Consider the following 19,521-nt stretch of genomic DNA (forward strand, 5'->3'; position numbering starts at 1 on the left):
ATTTTAATTCCTTGAATATTCTTTTAATAAATTAAGTAACAAAAGATGTACATCCAAAATATTGTAGTCATGTAAATACATGGATTCATGAATGTTCTCTTCACTTAGAAGAAAGTTTTCCTCCTCAGGAGTTTAGCCATATGACAAGCCAAAGCAATGGCTTGTTGAGCTGTCTGAAGTGGGCCTTCTTCAAGCCCCTTCTTTCCTCTTGCCCAACAAAACATCTGTTTGGGGAGAAAAAAACATGTTGAGACTAAAAGCATTTTTAAGGGGACAGGAGAAATGGCTCAGTGGTAGGCATGCTTGCTGTATAATCGCGAAGACTGGAACTTGTATCCCAGCTCCCAAGCAACAAGCCAGACATACTACAAACGCCTGGCCTGTACTCCCAGCTCCAAGGGGTCCCAGTCCTCTCCACACACATACACAGACACACAACCTTAAAAACCTTTTAAAAGAAAGTGTCTCCCCAAATACCCACCATACAGGATTTCTCTAGAAGCTGGTAAGCAGTAACTATAACCAATGATAAAATTTTAAAAAGCAAAAATATACTAGACCTTAGATCAGAATGCCAATATTAAATGCAATAATAAACTATGCCAGAAGAGAGATCCATGAAGGAGAAAGCGGGCAGCAGCTGGAAGGCCCTTACCAACACTTTCTCTTCAACACCCCGCTCTCCACAGTTCTGAAACTCCGCTTCTGTCTCAGCACAGGAGCGTGCGGGTCCCGCTCAGGCTGCCCACTTGATGATTTTGCTGTCTGCATATGTTTAATCATTGTTAGAAACCTGGCACATTCTGGAAAGCCATATGACCAAGCAAGATCTTCAGCTGTTTGCCCATTCTTATTGCATACACTGAAATTAGACAAAAATTGAGTTAAGTGAAAATTATTGTTTATTAATTTTCTAATAAAGGAAATTGGAATACATATTGACACTGAGAACAGGATAAAAGAGGTCTCTCTTGTGAACACACACATCACACAGAGATGGGGCAGAGAAAGCTCAGGGAAATGAAATTCTGTTCACTGCTGTATACTCAGTGGCTAGCACATTGCATATCACGGACATTCTACCGTATTTTTTTTCCATTATTGTATTTCACTATTGAAAGAATCTGAATGATTACGGGAGGGAGGGAGTGTTCCAATTCACTATATTTAATTATATAGTTCAATAGATAGCTAAGGAGAACTTCTATTGGAAGAGTCTTCCTAAGTGAAAACCGTAGTAGAATCTGTCATGAAGACTTGCACCTCTGAATGTTGAAGATCTGTTTCCACTTACTCTGATAATATTCAATTACTGGAAGGATAACATTAACTTACTGGTTAGGCAAGTGTTATTTTTAAGATCATGTATAATTAGGCTTTAGAAGTATAGTTAGTTTAATCCAAGAAAACAAAGCCTTAAGCCACTGATTTTATACTCACTCAATCTGGACATCACTGGCCACCAGGAGGCTAAGGCATTCCAGGCTTCCAACTTTCGCTGCCTTGTGGAGGGGAGTTTCTCCCAAAACATCCTGTCAGGCAAGACTGTGCATTAGAATCCCCCCAACATCCTGTAGAAGCCAGTGGGTGGTGTAACACCAGCTATTTGAGGAAGCTAGTGAAAACTACCTTGTAACAACTGGATTATTCCATTTAACTGTATTTTTCATAAAGTCCTCTTACTGTACTAATACAAAGTTTCCATTAATAAAAACATACATCCATATTCACATACATTAAAAATTAAGGGAATGCCAGCAAACTAGAGTTCTATAGAAGCCAAAGGTTTACAATTAAAAGCTTCATCACACTCTAATGAAGATGAAGGCTACTTGAAGAATTGATGGTAGGCATGTCCCCCACATATTATTTCCTGGTTGACTGGGACTTGGACAAATAGCAAGTACTTTTAAAAGTACTGTGGATACATGCTATATAGAGTGATAGATAGTAGCCACCTATTGCTAAAGAGCATTTGAAATTTGGTTAGACTTAATATGCCATAAAAGTAAAATACACACTGAATTGGGAACTGTGGTACAAAGCAAAATAAAATAGCACATCAACCATTGCTTATATAATTATACTAAAACAGTATTTGGGATTAAAATTATTAAAAGTAACCCCATGGCTTGTTTTTGTTGTATTAATGTGGATGCTAAAAAAGTTCCAAGTTACCATCTTGCAGTATATATATTTTTTTTTTCCTGGAAATTCTTGCCTGTTTATACCAACTGAAACTGGCAACCAGGAAATGTTTGTGCAGACACTGGGTGGAGGAGAGAGTTGTACATAGCAACAATTGGTTGCCTAGTTACCTGTTGGTTGAGGTCAGCACCTGTTTGCAGCTGCCAGAGAAGAAAGCAAGCAAGGCCGCCACCTGCAGCTAGGTGAACAGGCGACTGCTCTTGGGGATCCGGGGGTGCGTTGACTGATGCTCCTGTCTCCAGCAAATTCTTAAGGCCATCCTCCTGCAGGAAAAGAACAGACAGTCACTGTCCTGTCCTGCTCGAGCCCTCTGAGCTGAAAATCCACCACGCCACGAAAAAAAGAAAACAAGATCTGACAAGGTTTGACCTGGTAACCCAGCGATCTGTCACTGTCACGCTTGCTAGGGTTCCCAAGACAGATCTCCAGGAGATCTAGCCTGCAGGACTTAAAAAGGGCGAGAGTCTCACCTCCGAGTTGCAACTAAGCAACAGCATCGCCCACCAAAAGCAGATGACAAGTGTCCCCGGGAGTTCAGAGAGGCGACACTGGCCGGTAAGAGTGCAAGGGACTGCCCCAGTTCAGGAGAATTTAAAACTCTCGAGGACTTGCAGGGCAGCGGCCCCTCCCCGCCGCTCCCCAGCCAGGGAGTGTCCCCACTGCCTAGTTCTGCACAGTGCAGTTTTCCCAGCCCTGCAGCGGCCTCACATACCCAAACACTGACATGTGCAGCGGGGAACCTCGAGCAAAGGGGAGGGGCGGAGCCTGCTGCGCGGCCCGCCACTTGATTGGTCAGGCCCACCCACCTGGGTCCGCCCCATTGGGAGCATTGCCCAAGCGGCCATGGCGCGCGTGCGCACTAAAGGCGGTGGGAGAAGAGGGTGGAAGTCTGGGCCTTTGCGCTTTGACCGGCAGCCATGATGCTAGCAGAACTAGGCACGTACCGCTGGGTGGAGTCAAGCCCTTTTTTCCCTCTGGAGAAGCGGAAGTCGCCTGTGCTGGGGTTTGTGTCTGAGAGCTCGCACGTAGCAGGAAAAGAGGGAAGCAGAAGCAGCCCACACCCTCCCACCCGCCCCGCGGGCCCCCGCATCCTCCGCCTCCAGCTTGGCCCCAAGGAGCTTCCTCCCGCCTCACGTCCTCCACCACCGCGCGCCTCTGGATGCTTTGGAAGGGGATTCAGCGGGCGCGTTAGAGGTCGCGCGGCGATGGGACTCTGACACGGGATTCATCGTAGGAGATGCACTCCCAAACTAAGTGAATTATCAGCCAGTGCTGCCAGGTCCTTTGTGAGCAGGGTGGCAATTCCGGTGAAATAAGCCACCCATTGTCACACGTCCCCTGGGGGCCCTAAACCAGTCCTGGTTCCGGAAAATAGCTAGAAAATGCAAGGAGTTTGCCAAGGGGGTGGCTCATACTCTGGTTATTAGGAATACTGACAGGGAAAAAAAAACCAAAAAGATTACAGTGAAGAAAGCTGTTTAGGTCAGGTGATTGGTATGTTGACAGCATGAACCCCTGAACCGCTGCACTAGGACCCGAGAAGGGCTCCACCAAAACCCAGAACTCACATTAGAGTATCAAATAAGATAGGACAGAAGGATTCTTCACAGGATACTTGGCCTTACTACTCAAAGCCTTCAAGGTCATATATCAGTAAAGTCTGAGAAACAGACCAGAGGAAGCAATTTAGTGTGAGATTTTAAAACAGAAACTTGGTATTCCTGGTAAAATTCATGACGATATAATAACTACAAAGTTTGAATTCCTGGTAATGAACCATGTTGACTTCTGACTCTGGTAAAGGTAATGGTAATGGGAAAGGTAAGAGACTTAGTATCTGGTTATACCTCAAATAAAATGTATAATTCATTTGAAACAGAAGACTATGTAGCTTAAAATAGTCTATGTTATGCTTCTTCCTGTAAATCCTAGCTACTAAGGAAGTTTTATTTAAATATTTGGTTTCCTGTTAATAAGAATTCTTCAATAGTTGTAACAAGATATCTGACCAGTGTGAAGCTGGTTTTAAAGAACAAGTTTATCATAGTTACAGTTCTCCCAACTAGTCACAAAATTCTCAATCATTTATGTTCACTAACCAATATATTTCTTTGATAAGATGCACTGCCCATTGTAGCAATCCAGTTCTTAGGCTGTTCCCAAAAACAGGGTTTCTTAAAACTTTTTCCACTCATGCCTCGTCATTGCCTGAAAAAAAGAAATTGTATTTAATTATAGTTTGTAGGTGTATAAAACAGATATAAATCAAATCTGATAATCTAATTTTAATACAGGTCTTTCATATGTATGTAATTTTACCATTTATAAGATTATAATGTAATTTGCATACTAACTTGAATTCAGTCTCCAGCTCCCACATTAATAACAAAAAAGGACCCCCTACCTGTGCCTATCATTCTAAAGCTATAGGGAGTGAACATAGGAGAGTCCCTAAGACTTAAAGACTGTCCTTGTCTCAAACACACACACACACACACACACACACACACACAGCTATTTGAAAACCTGGTCATCTAGAAAAATAACAATGGCAAATTCTACCTTAGGGCCTATGACTTCTCCATCCATGGGCTCTTGACCAGGATTACAGTACAAAATATGATATTCTTTCCTGAGGAGCCAGCTTCCAAACCAATCAGAAAGCAGTTACCCCATAACTGTTATACCACTGTTGCAGTGAGGGGCATGTGTTGCTTGGCCAGGTAGGTACTGTTGAATGTGGAATCAATCTAACACTAGGTAAGAGCACTCCTGTCTTTTCTCAGCCAACAAACTGTAGATAGCAGGGGTAGTTTCCAGTAGCTTTGAGATTGGTGACTCTCTGCAGCCAAGGGGTATGGTGTCTTCAGCAATAGGGCTTTACCATGTACTTTAGCAATGAGGATAGCTTATTGGGAAAGATTAGGTGTAGCTTTGTTGGAGGTGCATCATTGGGGGGGTTGGGGTTTAAAGTTTCAGAAGTTGGGGTTTAAAGTTTAAAGTTTCTGGGAGACCTTCTGAGGTCTCCCAGAGGTACGCCATGCCTATCATGGCAGTTTTCATGTAATAACCCAAGTCTTCTCGAAGTTTACAGAGTGCTCATTCATAAAAAGACTTCTTTATCTATACCTCACCCCCATCCCTGCTGAGGCTCTGGGACCGGTGGCAAAGAGGTGTTAGAAAATAGTCTCAGCAAGAAGATGGCAAGGAGATCTGTGCAGTGCTGACTTCTGGACAGAGTGTGGTTATCACCTCGTGGACTCACATCTGCTGTGCTTAGCTGTACTAGATCAAGCCAACCAATATTCCAGTATAACCTTGGGGGCGGGCAGAGGTCTCTTCAGGCCCCACCCCTTGTTGAGCAGCTATTAACAGTTTATAAATACTGAAGAGGGAACTTTTTTTTTGATGGTATGGCCCCTAATTAGGTTTCCTATGATTCAGCAGATGGACCCACGCCCATGCATACATAGACAACACTAATTTGGACTTGGTTTATTATTTAGAAGATGACGTTGGGAGCAGGACATGTAAGGGAGATTATGGGAGAAGTTGAATAAGATCACTTCCATTGAATACATGGATAAAATTCTCAAGAATAAAGAAAAAAATGTAAGACAGAATTGAAGAAAAACCCCAAAGGTGACCTCTCTCCTTCACACACACACTATTTCACTTTTCTATTGCTGTAAAGGCAACTTATAGAAGAAAAAGTTTATTGGGGACTTATAGTTTCAGGGGGTTACAATCCATGACCATCATGGCAGGAAGCACGGCAGTCGGCAGACAAGAAGTAGCTGTGAGTCTATATCCTTACTCAGGAGAGAGAGAGACAGAGAGACAGAGACAGACAGAGACAGATAGACAGACAGACAGACAGACAGACACTGGGAATGGAGTGGGCTTCTGAAACTTTAAACCCCAACCCCATAATGTTGCACCTCCAACAAAGCTACACCTAATCTTTCCCAAGCAGTTCCACCAACAAGGGACCAAGTAATCAAATATGTGAGCCTACGCAGTCATCCTCATTCAAACCACTCACATGCACATATGTGCACTGCAACCACCCACATGACCGTGTCTGCCCAAATAAGCAAATAATGGGGAAAGGAATTGTATATCCCGGTTTTTCATGGGTATTTCAAAAGTCATAGTTCATTTAAAGCAAACTATTCATGCATCAGTCCATGACTTAAGGAAGAAAGAGACAATAATAAACCCTCACAGCTCACAGCTACTTAAACTCTTTCAGTATATGTGAAAAAAAGTGGAATGTTTTCATGTGTTATAATGTTAAAATGTAGCTGGTGTGCTTATGTATTTTTTGATTATTCTCTACTTTTTTCCTTGTTTAACCAACTCTCAATCCCATTAGTATAACAGAGGACATCTACTGATGTTTTAATACATCCTATCTCTTTCATCTATAGGACGTAAAGGTGAATGACATGACTCAGTCCATAAAGGGGGCTTGCTTCCAAATCCAAACCTTGAGATCTACATAGAAAGAGAGAAACTACTCTAGCAACTTGTCCTCTGACCTTCAAACACATATGCACAGCACACACACACACATACACACACACATACACTGTAAAAATTTTAAATAAAATGTTCATGTAGTTGAAATACAATTTGTTTAATTTAACTTGAAATATTTTCTTATTAAAAACTCAAACATAGGGGCTGGAGAGATGGCTCAACAGTTAAGAGCACTGACTGCTCTTCCAGAGGTCCTGAGTTCAATTCCCAGCAACCACATGGTGGCTCACATCCATCTGTAATGGGATCCGATGCCCTCTTCTCGTGTGTCTGAAGGCAGCTACAGTGTACTCACATATATAAAATAAATAAATAAATCTTTAAAAAAAAAAAAACCTTCAAATATGTTGAAATATTAGCACCCCATTCAAATTAACCTTTGTGTCTAAGAGGAGAAAAATAAATGTTGATCTTACTAGTCAAATAATAGCTAAACCAAGTGAAAAGCACTGCAATTGACGTAAAGATAAGTCTGCCCAAAATGTGTTCTGAGTATATTTTCTAGGCACCTTAAATAATATACAGTTTTAAAGTAAACAGTTGAATTTCCAACCTTTAACATTATTTCCAAAATCATCTAATAAATCTGATTTTGGTTTATTTGTTCTTGTTACTCTTTGGTGACAGCTTCTCTATATTTAGAACCCCTGAGATCACCTGCCCTTGCTTTCTGAATGTTGGAATTAGAAGCATGATCCTGTAGACCTAGCAATAAACCATTTTAATCATTGAATTATCCTATCTAGGTATAATTGACAGCGTGCATTTCTGAGAAACTTGGACTTTGGCAAAAAAAAAAAAAAAATCATTGCAGTTCTGCACAGAAATTTCCTATATCTGCCATTTTTAGACCTCTGCTTCTTACTCAAAGGAATTGGAAAGTAACGCATTCCTTGAAAAAAAAAAAGTTACCCAAGTATTTAGAACTTCGAAAGTTATTTGTTTATTATAGAAGTAATTACTTCCTAGTCCTAGCATTACATGCTGGTGCAGAGGTACATCGATAGATTCAAACCTTTGCTCCATTACTGCCTAACCTTCCTGAGAATTTACTGTACAAAATCTTGAGGATCAACGGATACAGCACTTGACAGGGAGACAGCAAGAAACAAAGAGTTGTTTTTGTAATGAGGTGCATTTAAAAAAAAAAATATTTGTGGGCTGTAGTCTTGGGCCAGTCTTACATATGCCTTGTCCTCATTTTTCTTGGGGAATAATAAGATTCAGATTTTTATGGGAAAAGTAGGCTAGATCGGGATGGGAGGTGAACGGAGAGAGGCTGGCCAGTGATAAAATACACCTAAGATAAGATCCAAAGTGACATATTGATCCCACCTTTGAAACTTTCTCAAACCTTCCACCAGCTGCTAAGTGTGACTCAGGAGAGGACATTTCAGATTGAAACCAGAACATGGAAAGAAGGAGCATGCCCCACCTCGACCCCCAGTTTCAAACAGAAGACCACCTTTTCCTCCTAGAAAACATAGAAAACATCTCCTCTCTGTCTTGCTCTCAAATCTGTGACTTCTCTGGGAAAGACACACCTTTCCCAGAAGACTAAAGACAGCTGGAACTTCCTGTTACCTGAGAATGATCTAAGAACTTGGGCAGGGACAAGCAACCTTGTGCGTGTGTCGGGATTGTTTTCTGGATAGTTGAGTTTCCCTGCTTGATGTGTTCCTCGTAGTCACTGGGACAACAAACTTTGCTGCTCCAGACTTTTGTTTTGTTTCTATGCTCAGCTGTTGCCACACTGGAGTGTGAGGAACAGTTTTCTATACTAAAGAGCCTTATTCATGTACTTTACTACCTGATCACTAAAAGTACATCATCTGTCTACAACAGCATGAGCTTTGCTGTGCTAACCGTCTATATAGTTTATATATCATCACTAAATAACATGCATTTCTACTTACCACTGGGTGTTGAATGAAATCCCTCAAGAAAAGAGCCAGTAAAAGCTCAGTGGTAGAATATTTGCCTAATATGTGAATCTCTAAGATTAATCCCTGATGTAAAAGGGCAAAAATAAGGGAGCTAAAAATAGAAAGGGAAACTCCCCTGTGGAACAGACAAACTCAGACTGCTTGAAGCCTGACTCAATTAGTGTGACATACAAACAATTAGAGTGACATACAAACAATAGTCACTGGTGCCTCTCCTCACATAGCCAGTCTGGAAGGAACCATAGTGTTATAAAGAGTACTACCTCGAAATAATGGGCTGTTCCCTTGAACTCTATTCAAATATGACCCTATTCAACTGACCCTGGAGGCAAAACCAGGTAACCTCTTCATTGTCATAAAAAGACCCACATCCCCTCTGAGGGACACAGCTCTGTCTCTGAGAAATCACATACTTCTGTCTACAGTGCCTATCAAGTGTCTATTAATTTTGGTCTGGGAAATAGTTTTGCACACATACTTTGAGCTCAGTGTGCCTGTTCCAACACCAAACACTGAACTCACAAAAGGACCTGGCAGCCGTAACTGGCCAACACACAGGTTTCCAAACAGGATAAAAGACAGGATGGATAGAGCACACAAATCTTATTTTTGCAATTACCATTAAGATTTTTAATCTATAATCTTCATTGGTTTCATTGTTCACCAAACACAAAGTAAATTGGAAAAAGTTAAAGGGAAACTTTATTTGGTTCCCACTGAATGCTTACCATAGCCTAGCGGGTTATAATAGACATCTTTATTTTCTCCTGCCTTTTCCTTCTCGTTTCAGAGAATGATGTACACTTGCCACACCCCAAAGGAAGGGCCTGGGAGCAAGTGCTCTCAGTAAACAAGTGACTTTTCTGGAAAGGAAAGGAAATGATACTCACTGCCTGCTTCAATATTGTCTGGAGTTTCCAGGGAGAATGGTTTTCTCTAACTTTCTCTCACTTGTACCGGATAGATTATATTTTCAGTTGATACATGACTGCTACTAGCTTGTCTCATGGATACTGCCAGAAGACCAGACTCCTGGCTCAGAGACAGATGACTTTATTGCTCACTGTAAACGGCACACCAGGGTTTGTCAGCATGACACTTGAGCTAGTTCTGCAGCCCACCCTATTCCCTGGTGAACTCAGAGGTGACTCAGAAGGTCCCTAGGACACTGACACACCCTGAAGACAACATTATGAGAGGCATTCTAAGCTTGGGCAATTCAATGGCTGTTAGGGAAGCAAGCCTGCCCTCTGTCTACGGAGATAGAAGACCTTATCCTCTAAGGTTACCAACTGAACGCACACGCCTGAGAAAGGCTCCAGGAAGCATACAACAGGACTTTGCACTCTTCTTACTTCCAGCAAGAATGCACAGGGGCGCCCCACATGGAGATCGCCTCTTTTAATAGGGATAATAGATCTATGTGGTTTGTCTGCCAGACTCATGACTTGCTAAGGACCACGTTATAGAAAGAGGCAGTGTGAACTGTTGTCAGTTAGTATTCAGAGCAGCTGACTTCAGAGGCATAGGAAGAGGCAAAGAGGAGCCGAGAAGGGACGTTGTATGTGTTTCACTCACTCTTAACTCACAAAGTCACAGCTTCTGGCTATGGAGATGCTCACGAGTAAGGGCACTTAGTGCCAAGCCTTTAGCATCTGAGTTTGACCCCCATTCCCACATGGTAGAAGGGAAGAACTGCCCTACTACAGCTTGTTCTGTGACCTCTGCACTCACACATGAACACACACACACACACAAATAAATGTTATTTTAAAAAACAATTCAAAAATCACAGGTTCTTTTCTGATTATGTTATGAACGAATGCCCAGTTTATATAACAGGATGTTTTAAGTTCACAACATAGAAGGTGCAGCTGGTAAGCTTCTGCTGATTTTTATGCTTAATGTCAAAATCTGGCAGAATAAATACATACTCTCAAATTTTAAATATGTTCTTAGTCCTGTCCCCTCACCTTAAAAAGTACGAAATCTAAATTACCCTCTTGTAGCAGTCCTGCCTGCTCGAAATCAGAGCAGAAATGAGCCCTCAGAAATCAGCTTTGTTAGAGGCAGCCTCGTGACTACAGGGACCATGACCAGGCCTTTGGGTGGGAGAACATTTATAGCTTTTATGAGAGAATTCAGAGAGATAGATTAAAGTCAAAAAGTAAGAAAGACAGCGGCAATGAACAATATGGGACAGGGGACCAAGATTTCAGAGAAAATCCCCAAACCATGCACCAGGCTCACTTTCATAGTATTGTTGGGGAACAAGGCTCGTGTTTCTCCTCCATGAGGCACGTGTTCACAGCATGGGTTGTCACATGTTCACAGCATGGGCTGTCACGTGTTCACAGCATGGGCTGTCACGTGTTCACAGCATGGGTTGTCACATGTTCACAGCATGGGCTGTCACATGTTCACAGCATGGGCTGTCACGTGTTCACAGCATGAGCTGTCACGTGCTCACAGAATGGGTTGTCATGTATTCACAGCATGGGTTGTAATATGTTCACAGCATGGGCTGTCACGTGTTCACAGCATGGGCTGTCATGTGTTCACAGCATGGGCTGTCACAGGTTCATAGCATGGGCTGTCACGTGTTCACAGCATGGGCTGTCACATATTCACGGCATGGGTTGTCACATATTCATGGCATGGGTTGTCACATGTTCACAGCATGGGTTGTCACATGTTCACAGCATGGGCTGTCACATGTTCACAGCATGGGTTGTCATTTCTGTGTCCAGGGTGCAAACATGACAGGTTGCAGCACTGATTTCTACAGACTGCAGAGCTAGTTTGTCAGAATGACCAACTTCTTAAAATGGAAGAAGTGGAAGGCACGCATTTCTAACACATATCCAAAATTACATTTTCTTCACTTTTGTTTTAAGAGATAAAACAAAATAATACATGGTAGGCAGGGTGCCCTGGCTAATCAGCCCTTTGAGATTGGGTAAATCAGTTCTCTGCCCCAACAGTTTTCTCTAACAGTGCTCAAAACGATCTCCATTTCCTAAAGTTTTGCAGAAATCAGTACTTATAATGCACTTAGAAAAAGACAAAACCTAACATTTTGTAGAAGCTGAATGAATTCTTTTTCTTCTTTTTCAGACCCTGCAAAATACTTCTTTTTAAGCCGTTAAAACAACAGAAATCATGTGCAGTACTGCATCCAGCAAAAACAGGAGTTTACATGAGGTTCATGCTGTTTATGAGTTTAAATGCTATTTATGCTTTGTCTTATATCTGATGCCCTTCTTGAATTTTCCGAGGTTTCTCTAATCCCATGGTTCTCAGCCCTTGGGGTTTCATATCAGATACTTACATTACAATTCATAACAGTAATCAAAACTATAGTTATGAAGTAGCAATGAAATAATGTTAAAGTTGGGGGTCACTACATCATGAGGAAATATATTAAAGGGTCAGAGCATTAGAAAGGTTTAGAACTGCTGCTCTAAACTTTTTTAGATAGTAGCATACTATGTCAATGTCTTCAGAGAAATAAAATCTTTTCATCTAGTTTGTGAGTGGTGGTTGAGAGTAGGCTGTCATATTTGGATTGCTTTCTTCTATGTATCTTACACATGTGGCTTTAGTTATTGGGAATTTTATATTCTTTAGTAGAAACCTAGGTTTTGAAATATACATAATTCAATTATATTTTTAAAGATTTATTTTTTTATGTGTATGTATATGTGTGTCTGCGTGCATATGTGTCACTTGTGTGGTGTGCCAGCAGAGCCCAGAAGAGGGTTGGTCACTCCCTACAGCCTGGAGACACAGGTGGTTGGGACCTACTCAAAGTGGCTTCTGGGAACCAAGTTCAGATCCTCTGGAAACACTTTGTTTTGGTTTTATTTAATTAATTTCTTTTTATTTTATGTGAATGAGTGGTTTGCCTACATGTGTGCATGTGTATCACATGTGTCTAGTGCCTGAATAAGCCAGAGGCGGGCATCCAACCCCCTGGAACTGTGTTACAGACAGTTGTGAGATGCTGTGTAGTTGGCTGGGAACTAAACCCTGGTGCTCTTAGCTGCTGAACCACCTCTCCATCCCAGTAACTATGTGGACCAGGCTGGCCTTGAACTAGCAGATATCTGCTAACCTCAGCCCCCTGAGTGCTGGAATTAAAGACACATTTCCCCCATGCTGGGCCCATTAACTTTGTATATCAAGAAAAGGATGCTTTTCAAACTACAGATAAAGAAATTAGCTCTTAATTAATTCCTCCCACATACAGTCATTTCAGTGATTTTTTTTTTTTTTGGCCATTTTTTTTAAACCATTTCTCCTTTTTTTTTTTTTTCCGTTGAGTCCCACTCTCATCCAGTGAAGCAGCGTATTGCCTAAAATAGTATCCTGTAAGTATGTAAATACTGCTTTCCAATCACACAAAGCTCCTCTTAAGAACTTCTGTAAACCACCAATCAGAGAGACCGCGCCTGGGAGCTGGTTCCTGATTGGTGGAAGTAAGTTGAAACAGTAGAATGTCAAAGACCAAAAGAGAAAGAAAAAAAAAAAGCATAGCAACAACAGAGTTTGCTGTCTTCACTACTCCCAGCTTAGGCCAACCTGGACTCCTCCAACCCGAATGAGGTGGCCCCCACGTTTTATATGAAGGCTCTGATTTACCACACAGCAGTGATCCATCTGGTAACATGGCAATCCAGTACAGACTGGAGGAGAAAACTGAGCAACAGAGCTAAAATACAGTGTATTCCCAGGTAAAACAGACGTGTGCTTCCATCTGAAATGGATTACTCTGGCCAGTTTCAGTTAAAGATCAACAGGAACAGTCCTCAGTGACAGGAACAGCATCTGTGAGCAGTGTAGTCTGTCACCACTGGTGGCAGCAGTTGGGAATAACAGGGCTCCCTGCCAAGTGTGAAGCCATAGCCACACAGGGTTTGTCACTAGCTCAGGGTCCCTTGGCCAGGCAATGTGGGGCAGATGCTTCTGTGATGTGCAGTGAAGTCTCCCTTTGTGCTTTTCTGGAGGAAGAAACTATAATCGTCTGTGTTCTTGTTTACAGGACCCAAATTGTGGAAACAGGATGAAACTGACCAGCGAGAAGTTGCCCAAAAACCCCTTCTCTCTATCTCAGTATGCTGCTAAACAACAAAAATTTTTCCAATGGAAGAAGGAAAAGCCTGGTATAAATCTGAATATTTAATTCTTGCTTGGAAAATATTTTTACTGAAACTCCATGTAAGCTGGAATAAACAAAACAAAACAAAACAAAACAAACAACCATACCACTAGTGTCCAGGAGGTGGTTAATGTTCTAACCCTTTCTGGCTTTTTCCTGGAGATCAGTGACCCTGGAAGGGCCTCACAATTCAAGCCTGATCACATTTTCACCCCCAGCACTTAAGGACTCGTCCTAAAAAATGAAACGCCAGATGTTGCTTCCCCCAGAGAGTGCAACTCTGCTTTCCTTCAAATGGATATTTAAAACTATTTTTACGTAAGCTTTAAAAACTAAACTGGAGATGGCCAGCTCATTTGATTAGCAGTCCTAAGTATGGCTCAGGCTAGGAAGTTAACTCATTCACAAACAGCTTTGCCCAGTGCATACAGGGACTGCACTGGAGTGCCTACCTGCCAGTGACTCCTAGTCCCAAACACAATAAACTCTTCTCCAGTATGCCGGCTTGGTGCTGTGACCATGATTCTATTTAGGTTCTTTCTCTGAGCTAAGCTTTAGGAATTAGAAGTTGGAAAGAAACTGAGATCTAGTGAATACTAAGTTATGTGTGGCTTCAAGGGAAAACCTTCACATTGGATAGTTAACATAGTTTTTGCCTTTCTGAATCAGATTATTACCGCCATGCTAATTTGGTGGACACAGCATTGCAATTCCTGAAAGAAAGAATAAGAAGAGGGGATGCTATGGCGTATTTCCTAAGAGGCCAGCTCTACTTTGAAGAGGTACCAGGAGTTTTTTGGTTTTTATCTTTCTTTTCTTTTCTTTCTTTTTTCTTCCTTCTTCCTTCCTTCCTTCCTTCCTTTTCCTTCTTTCCTCTCTCCTTTCTCTTGTTTCTTTTTTCTGTCTTCTTCTCCTCCTCCTTTGGTATAATTGTATTGTTAGATTAATTGTTGGGATTGTTAGCGTAGTGGTGGAGCAGTTGGATAGGGTTGATAAGACCCTGGGTTCCACCCCCCCCCAAAACATCACACACACAAACCAGAGGCAGAAGATGGTCTCTGCAAACTTCCCAGCAAGTCTCTAACAGTGTTATGACAGTGTTATAACAACAGTGGTCTGCCAAAGAAGTTCTGTAAAATCACATAGGCTGTGGTTACGTCTCTAAGTGTGGCACACAGATATAAGATTAAGGAAATAACTGAACCTTCTTCAGAAATGCTATTCTAAAGGCATCATTTTGAAAAATCCATCTCCACACTGTAAGTTGAAAAAGTAAGTTTTATGGTTTTATTCATAATATATAGTATCATTCATAAGCTATTTGCATAGGAACAATAATTGAAGTCCCTGACTATTTCTTATGAAAAGTAGCTTCTCATATATCCTATACAGCATGAAGAGACCATTTTCTTATTTATCCACATTATAGTGGGATAGCTCTGTAGGCAGAGATTAAAAAAAAATAATAACAACCAACTTCTGTGTGCTATCACGTCAGCTCCAGTAACCGCGCTTCAGTCTTCACTGGATTCTGGAGGACTGCCCCCAGTCCCTCATCCTTTGGGCACTCGGGAAATTATTTGTCATAGATTCTATTTTCTGTAACCCTTTGATATTGGTACCTTCATTCACTCTATAAATAAATATCTTCTGCAGGCTTGTTTGCACACCCTCTCTGAGATGGCACAGCCTGATGGCCTAAGCCACTGTCTCCTCAGTGCAGGCCTTCAGTTCCAATATGGCTGAATTGTTTGTTAACTGTATCCTCAGGCAGAAATGATCACTGCCTGCTTCTGTTTGGGCTTACTATAAACACATAATAAAATGAAATACTCTCTGTGGCTTTCAGGGCTGGTATCAAGAAGCCTTAGCACAGTTTGAGGAAATCCAGGAAAAAGACCATCAAGCAATTTATCAGCTAGGAGTGATGTATTATGATGGGCTGGGGACCACTGCAAATGCTGTAAGTCATCATTTTGTCTGTGGTGTTTAAGATGTCACTGCCAGTGGGCTATCTGATGCAATTGAATTGTATTTTTAAAAATCTCGATTTTAACATTAATGTTTCATTCTTAGTATTCTAATGGATACTGATGTCACTGTGCACATATGTAAAAGACAACACTAATTTCTTTTGGTCCCTTCCCGCTTTGTCCCTGTTCAGCTCCTAAACTAGTAGCTTCTTGGTGTGACTGGATTCAACTGTCAGAGACAATGAGCTCTTTGTATTTGAACTTGAATGACCCTCCCAGACATGCTCTATCTCTCCAATGACTTCTTATTCCATATGAACAACAAGGAGTTATCCTTAAGAAGGGCTTCCATGGTGACGGTGCCTCTATATTTTTGCTCAAATGGTGAGCAGGTTTGGTGAGATAACATCCACTGCCACTTCAAACCATTTCATCTCATCTGGAAAACATAGTTTATCACAGAGTTCACTTTACCGTGGTCCAGGAAGAGCAAGCTCTTAGATCCTTTCTCTGAGCAGGGGTCTCATGATTACCAAATTAATGCCCTTCTGTTTCTGGAACAGATCAGAGCTCTCCCATCAGCTCTCACATTAGGAATTTTACATAAAACTTACATAAGAGAATCCTTATATATACTGTACAAATAGTACAAATTGTCTATAGTTTTAAATTTTGAGAAGTCAAAGTTCAAAACTTCATGCATGGGGAGAGATTTTTGATCATCTTGTCTGAGAAATTCCATTGTTGACTTGCCATAAATTTTCTTAGCTGCATGATGTGAGTTTTTGAGGGTCATTTATAAATTTCTGTAATTCACCACTAAAAGGTTCATTCCTATCATTAGCTCTCAATATGCTACTGAAAATATTTTCCCTTATCTTCAAAAAATGATTACAAAGCTATATAGATATAGATAAGATTTAGAAACTGGGAATTGAGTCCCTTTAAATTCTACATCAAATGCAAATACTTAATATTGTTACCCAATTACAATAATGATGACAGAGGTTATGGTTTTTGAGAAAGGATGCCCAAAATTCTGAGGTTAGAAAATACCATGGGTTAATGGTGTGGCTAAACAGGTCTAAGTGCTCACCAAGCAAGCCAGACAGCCTGGGCGCCATCTCTGCACCTTATGTGGTGAAAGGAGAGAATTAAGTCACAAAACCTGTCTTCTAGCCTCCACGCATGTACCATGGAATATGTGTGCCTACTCTAAAATTTTATTTTAAGATGCAATAAAAATTAAAAACATGGAAATGGAATTAGGGGTTTCTGTGTGTATTTTATAAGCAATCTATAATAACAAAATATATGGCAGGATGCATATATGACATAATGTATACAGGGATATATACAGGGATATATACAGGGATATATACATTATGTCATATATGCATCCTGCCAAACTTTGTATAGGGACCTGAGCACCCATGGCTTCTGTACCCATGTAGGTCTTGGGACCAATCATTGAGGATAAGGAGAACTGCATGTGTACATGTGTCTATGCACAACATATAACACACATGCAAATATCTTTATATACATAAACACTTTCAAAAAAGATCACACAATATATACTAATTCTACATCCAAGTCATCTACAAATATACCAGTTAGAAATCAGTATTCAAATTAATATTTGAAGCAGTAGAGTTCTTTGTGCCTTAGTATCTTTTATAGAGGTTACAGTCATTCTTAAAGTTGCTCTTGAAGGAGGGCTGGAGTGATGGCTGAGTGATTATGAGCATGTACTGTCCTTTATAAAGGACCAGATTCGGTTACTAGCACCCAGCCCACCACTACATGTATCTCCAGTCCCAAGGGAACCAACAGCCTCTTCTGAACGCCTTGGACACCATATTCAAATGTGACCGTACACTCCACAACACATGTACACATATACATGGATAAGTGATTTAAAGCAATTTTAAAACAACAAATTGAAGAGATGACTCAATGGCTAAGAGTACTGGTTGCTCTTCCAGAGGCCCTGGGTTCAATTCCCAGCATCTACATGGCAGCTCACAACTATCTGTGACTCCAGTTTTTGCAGGGGATCTGATGCCCTTTTCTGCCCTTGAGTAACATAAACAAAGCTTGGAAGATCCATCTCTACTTTCTGTATCAGGAGGACTTTACACAGCCAGTGAGTCACACTCAGCATTGTGAACAGACAGACTAACTCATTGGGTTAACATATTATTTGCTCAGTCTCTAATGCCTAAACATTACAAATGATGTCAAAGCAGTCGGAGGTACCATGTAATCAAAGATGAGTAGGAAAGGGATTGGCAGCCTGAGGCAGTCTATTAGTGAGGCTAAGTGTTGTGGACTAAGGTAGGCACATGTGCCAGATACAAAGATGCAGTCAGGGAGGTTTTCATCAAATAGGTGACACAAACTGAACCTTTCTGGTTATTCTTTTTGGTGTAGTGGGAAAGAATGGTGTTTAGATGGAGGAAGCAACTTGATCAAAGTTAGGAGATGTCCTTTAGTAGCTGAAATCTAGCTTCTCTAGGCAAGTCAGCATATCAACTGAAATAATCATGGAAAATATGGGTAGTTAACAATTGCCCATTAACAGTGCTGGAGATTAATAAGTCACTTAGTGGCTTGAAAATTATACATAGGAGACAGGACTCAAGTACAGCTCACAGTCTCAATGGAACGTCCTAACTGTATTCTCTGAAGTAGTTTCCAGTTTTACCGCCCATTAAAGGTTATAGTATGTACTAAATTACTGAAGTCAAGGGCTGGGAGTTGAGCTCAGGGGAAGAGTTTTTGGCCCATGTGATGTTCTAGTTCTATTCCAGCTCTGTGAATTACATCAAGTAAAATAATTAAGGTCCAAAATGCAAGTAGACATCCCCACTTCATCAATCTTTCATGATCTTCAAATAAGAAAGCAGCTTTTAGGGAATAGTATTAAAATCCACTCCAGAAAACATTTGAGTAAGATTAATCACCAGTATGATGAGAAGCTGGTGACTAGGGAAACAGTACACCTATTTATTCTATGATTAATTCAGATATTTTAACATTGAGCAAAATAAGGCTGTCGCACAGCATCTGTCCGCCCTTGTCTAGTTGGATTTATTAAACAGCCCAGTGAGGCCGGGTGGTGGTGGTACACGCCTTTAATCCCAGCACTTGGGAGGCAGAGATAGGCAGATTTCTGAGTTCAAGGCCAGTCTGGTCTACAGAGTAAGTTCCAGGACAGCCAGAACTACACAGAGAAACCCTGTCTCAAATAACCAAAAAGCAAAAACAAAAATAAAAACAAAAATCAGCATGGTGCGCAACACAGGAAAGACCAGATGTGTTCTCTTTTATTCAGCTGGTTTCCTTGACCTACTAGATTTTCAAGGATCTTATTTTTATATCAACATTACATTATTACAAAAACCCAATATGCTTTGAAAAAAAATGTTATCAGGATATCAGAACATATCAATATGAGATGACTCAGTGGGTAACAGTGCTTGCTGCCAAACCTCAGGGTTTGAATTCACTCCCTGGGACCTACATGGTAGAAGGAGAGGACTGACTCCACCAAGTTGTCTTTTTACCTAAACACACATATACAGACACATACACACATGATGACATGCTCACCCTCACATACATCCATGCATGCATACATACATACATACACTAATGAAATATAAATATAAAATATAAAACA

At 41.0% G+C, this 19,521-nt stretch overlaps 2 protein-coding genes across 3 annotated transcripts in view; one reads left to right on the forward strand and one right to left on the reverse strand.

Moving 5' to 3' along the window:
* Window positions 1-19,521, reverse strand: part of Ankrd37 (ankyrin repeat domain 37) — a 20,344-nt gene continuing 823 nt past the window's right edge. The window contains exons 2-6 of one of the 2 annotated variants that reach the window (XM_052162046.1): window positions 4,308-4,416; window positions 2,319-2,471; window positions 1,441-1,532; window positions 656-862; window positions 1-224 (exon numbers count right to left, since the gene is read on the reverse strand). In XM_052162046.1, coding sequence (XP_052018006.1) covers window position 224; window positions 656-862; window positions 1,441-1,532; window positions 2,319-2,471; window positions 4,308-4,403 — 549 coding nt within the window. In that variant the 5' untranslated portion in view covers window positions 4,404-4,416 and the 3' untranslated portion in view covers window positions 1-223. Of the gene's footprint in view, window positions 225-655; window positions 863-1,440; window positions 1,533-2,318; window positions 2,472-2,678; window positions 2,915-4,307; window positions 4,417-19,521 lie in introns of those variants that run through there. The other variant, XM_052162047.1, reaches the window with a different exon arrangement.
* Lrp2bp (LRP2 binding protein) overlaps window positions 13,193-19,521 on the forward strand; it is a 15,444-nt gene continuing 9,115 nt past the window's right edge. Inside the window, exons 1-3 of the mRNA XM_052162048.1 lie at window positions 13,193-13,864; window positions 14,530-14,642; window positions 15,710-15,823. Of these exons, the coding sequence (XP_052018008.1) occupies window positions 13,765-13,864; window positions 14,530-14,642; window positions 15,710-15,823 (327 nt within the window). The 5' untranslated portion in view covers window positions 13,193-13,764. The remainder of the gene's footprint in view (window positions 13,865-14,529; window positions 14,643-15,709; window positions 15,824-19,521) is intronic.

Source organism: Apodemus sylvaticus, chromosome 18, assembly GCF_947179515.1.
Source record: "Apodemus sylvaticus chromosome 18, mApoSyl1.1, whole genome shotgun sequence".
Classification (NCBI taxonomy): domain Eukaryota; kingdom Metazoa; phylum Chordata; class Mammalia; order Rodentia; family Muridae; genus Apodemus; species Apodemus sylvaticus.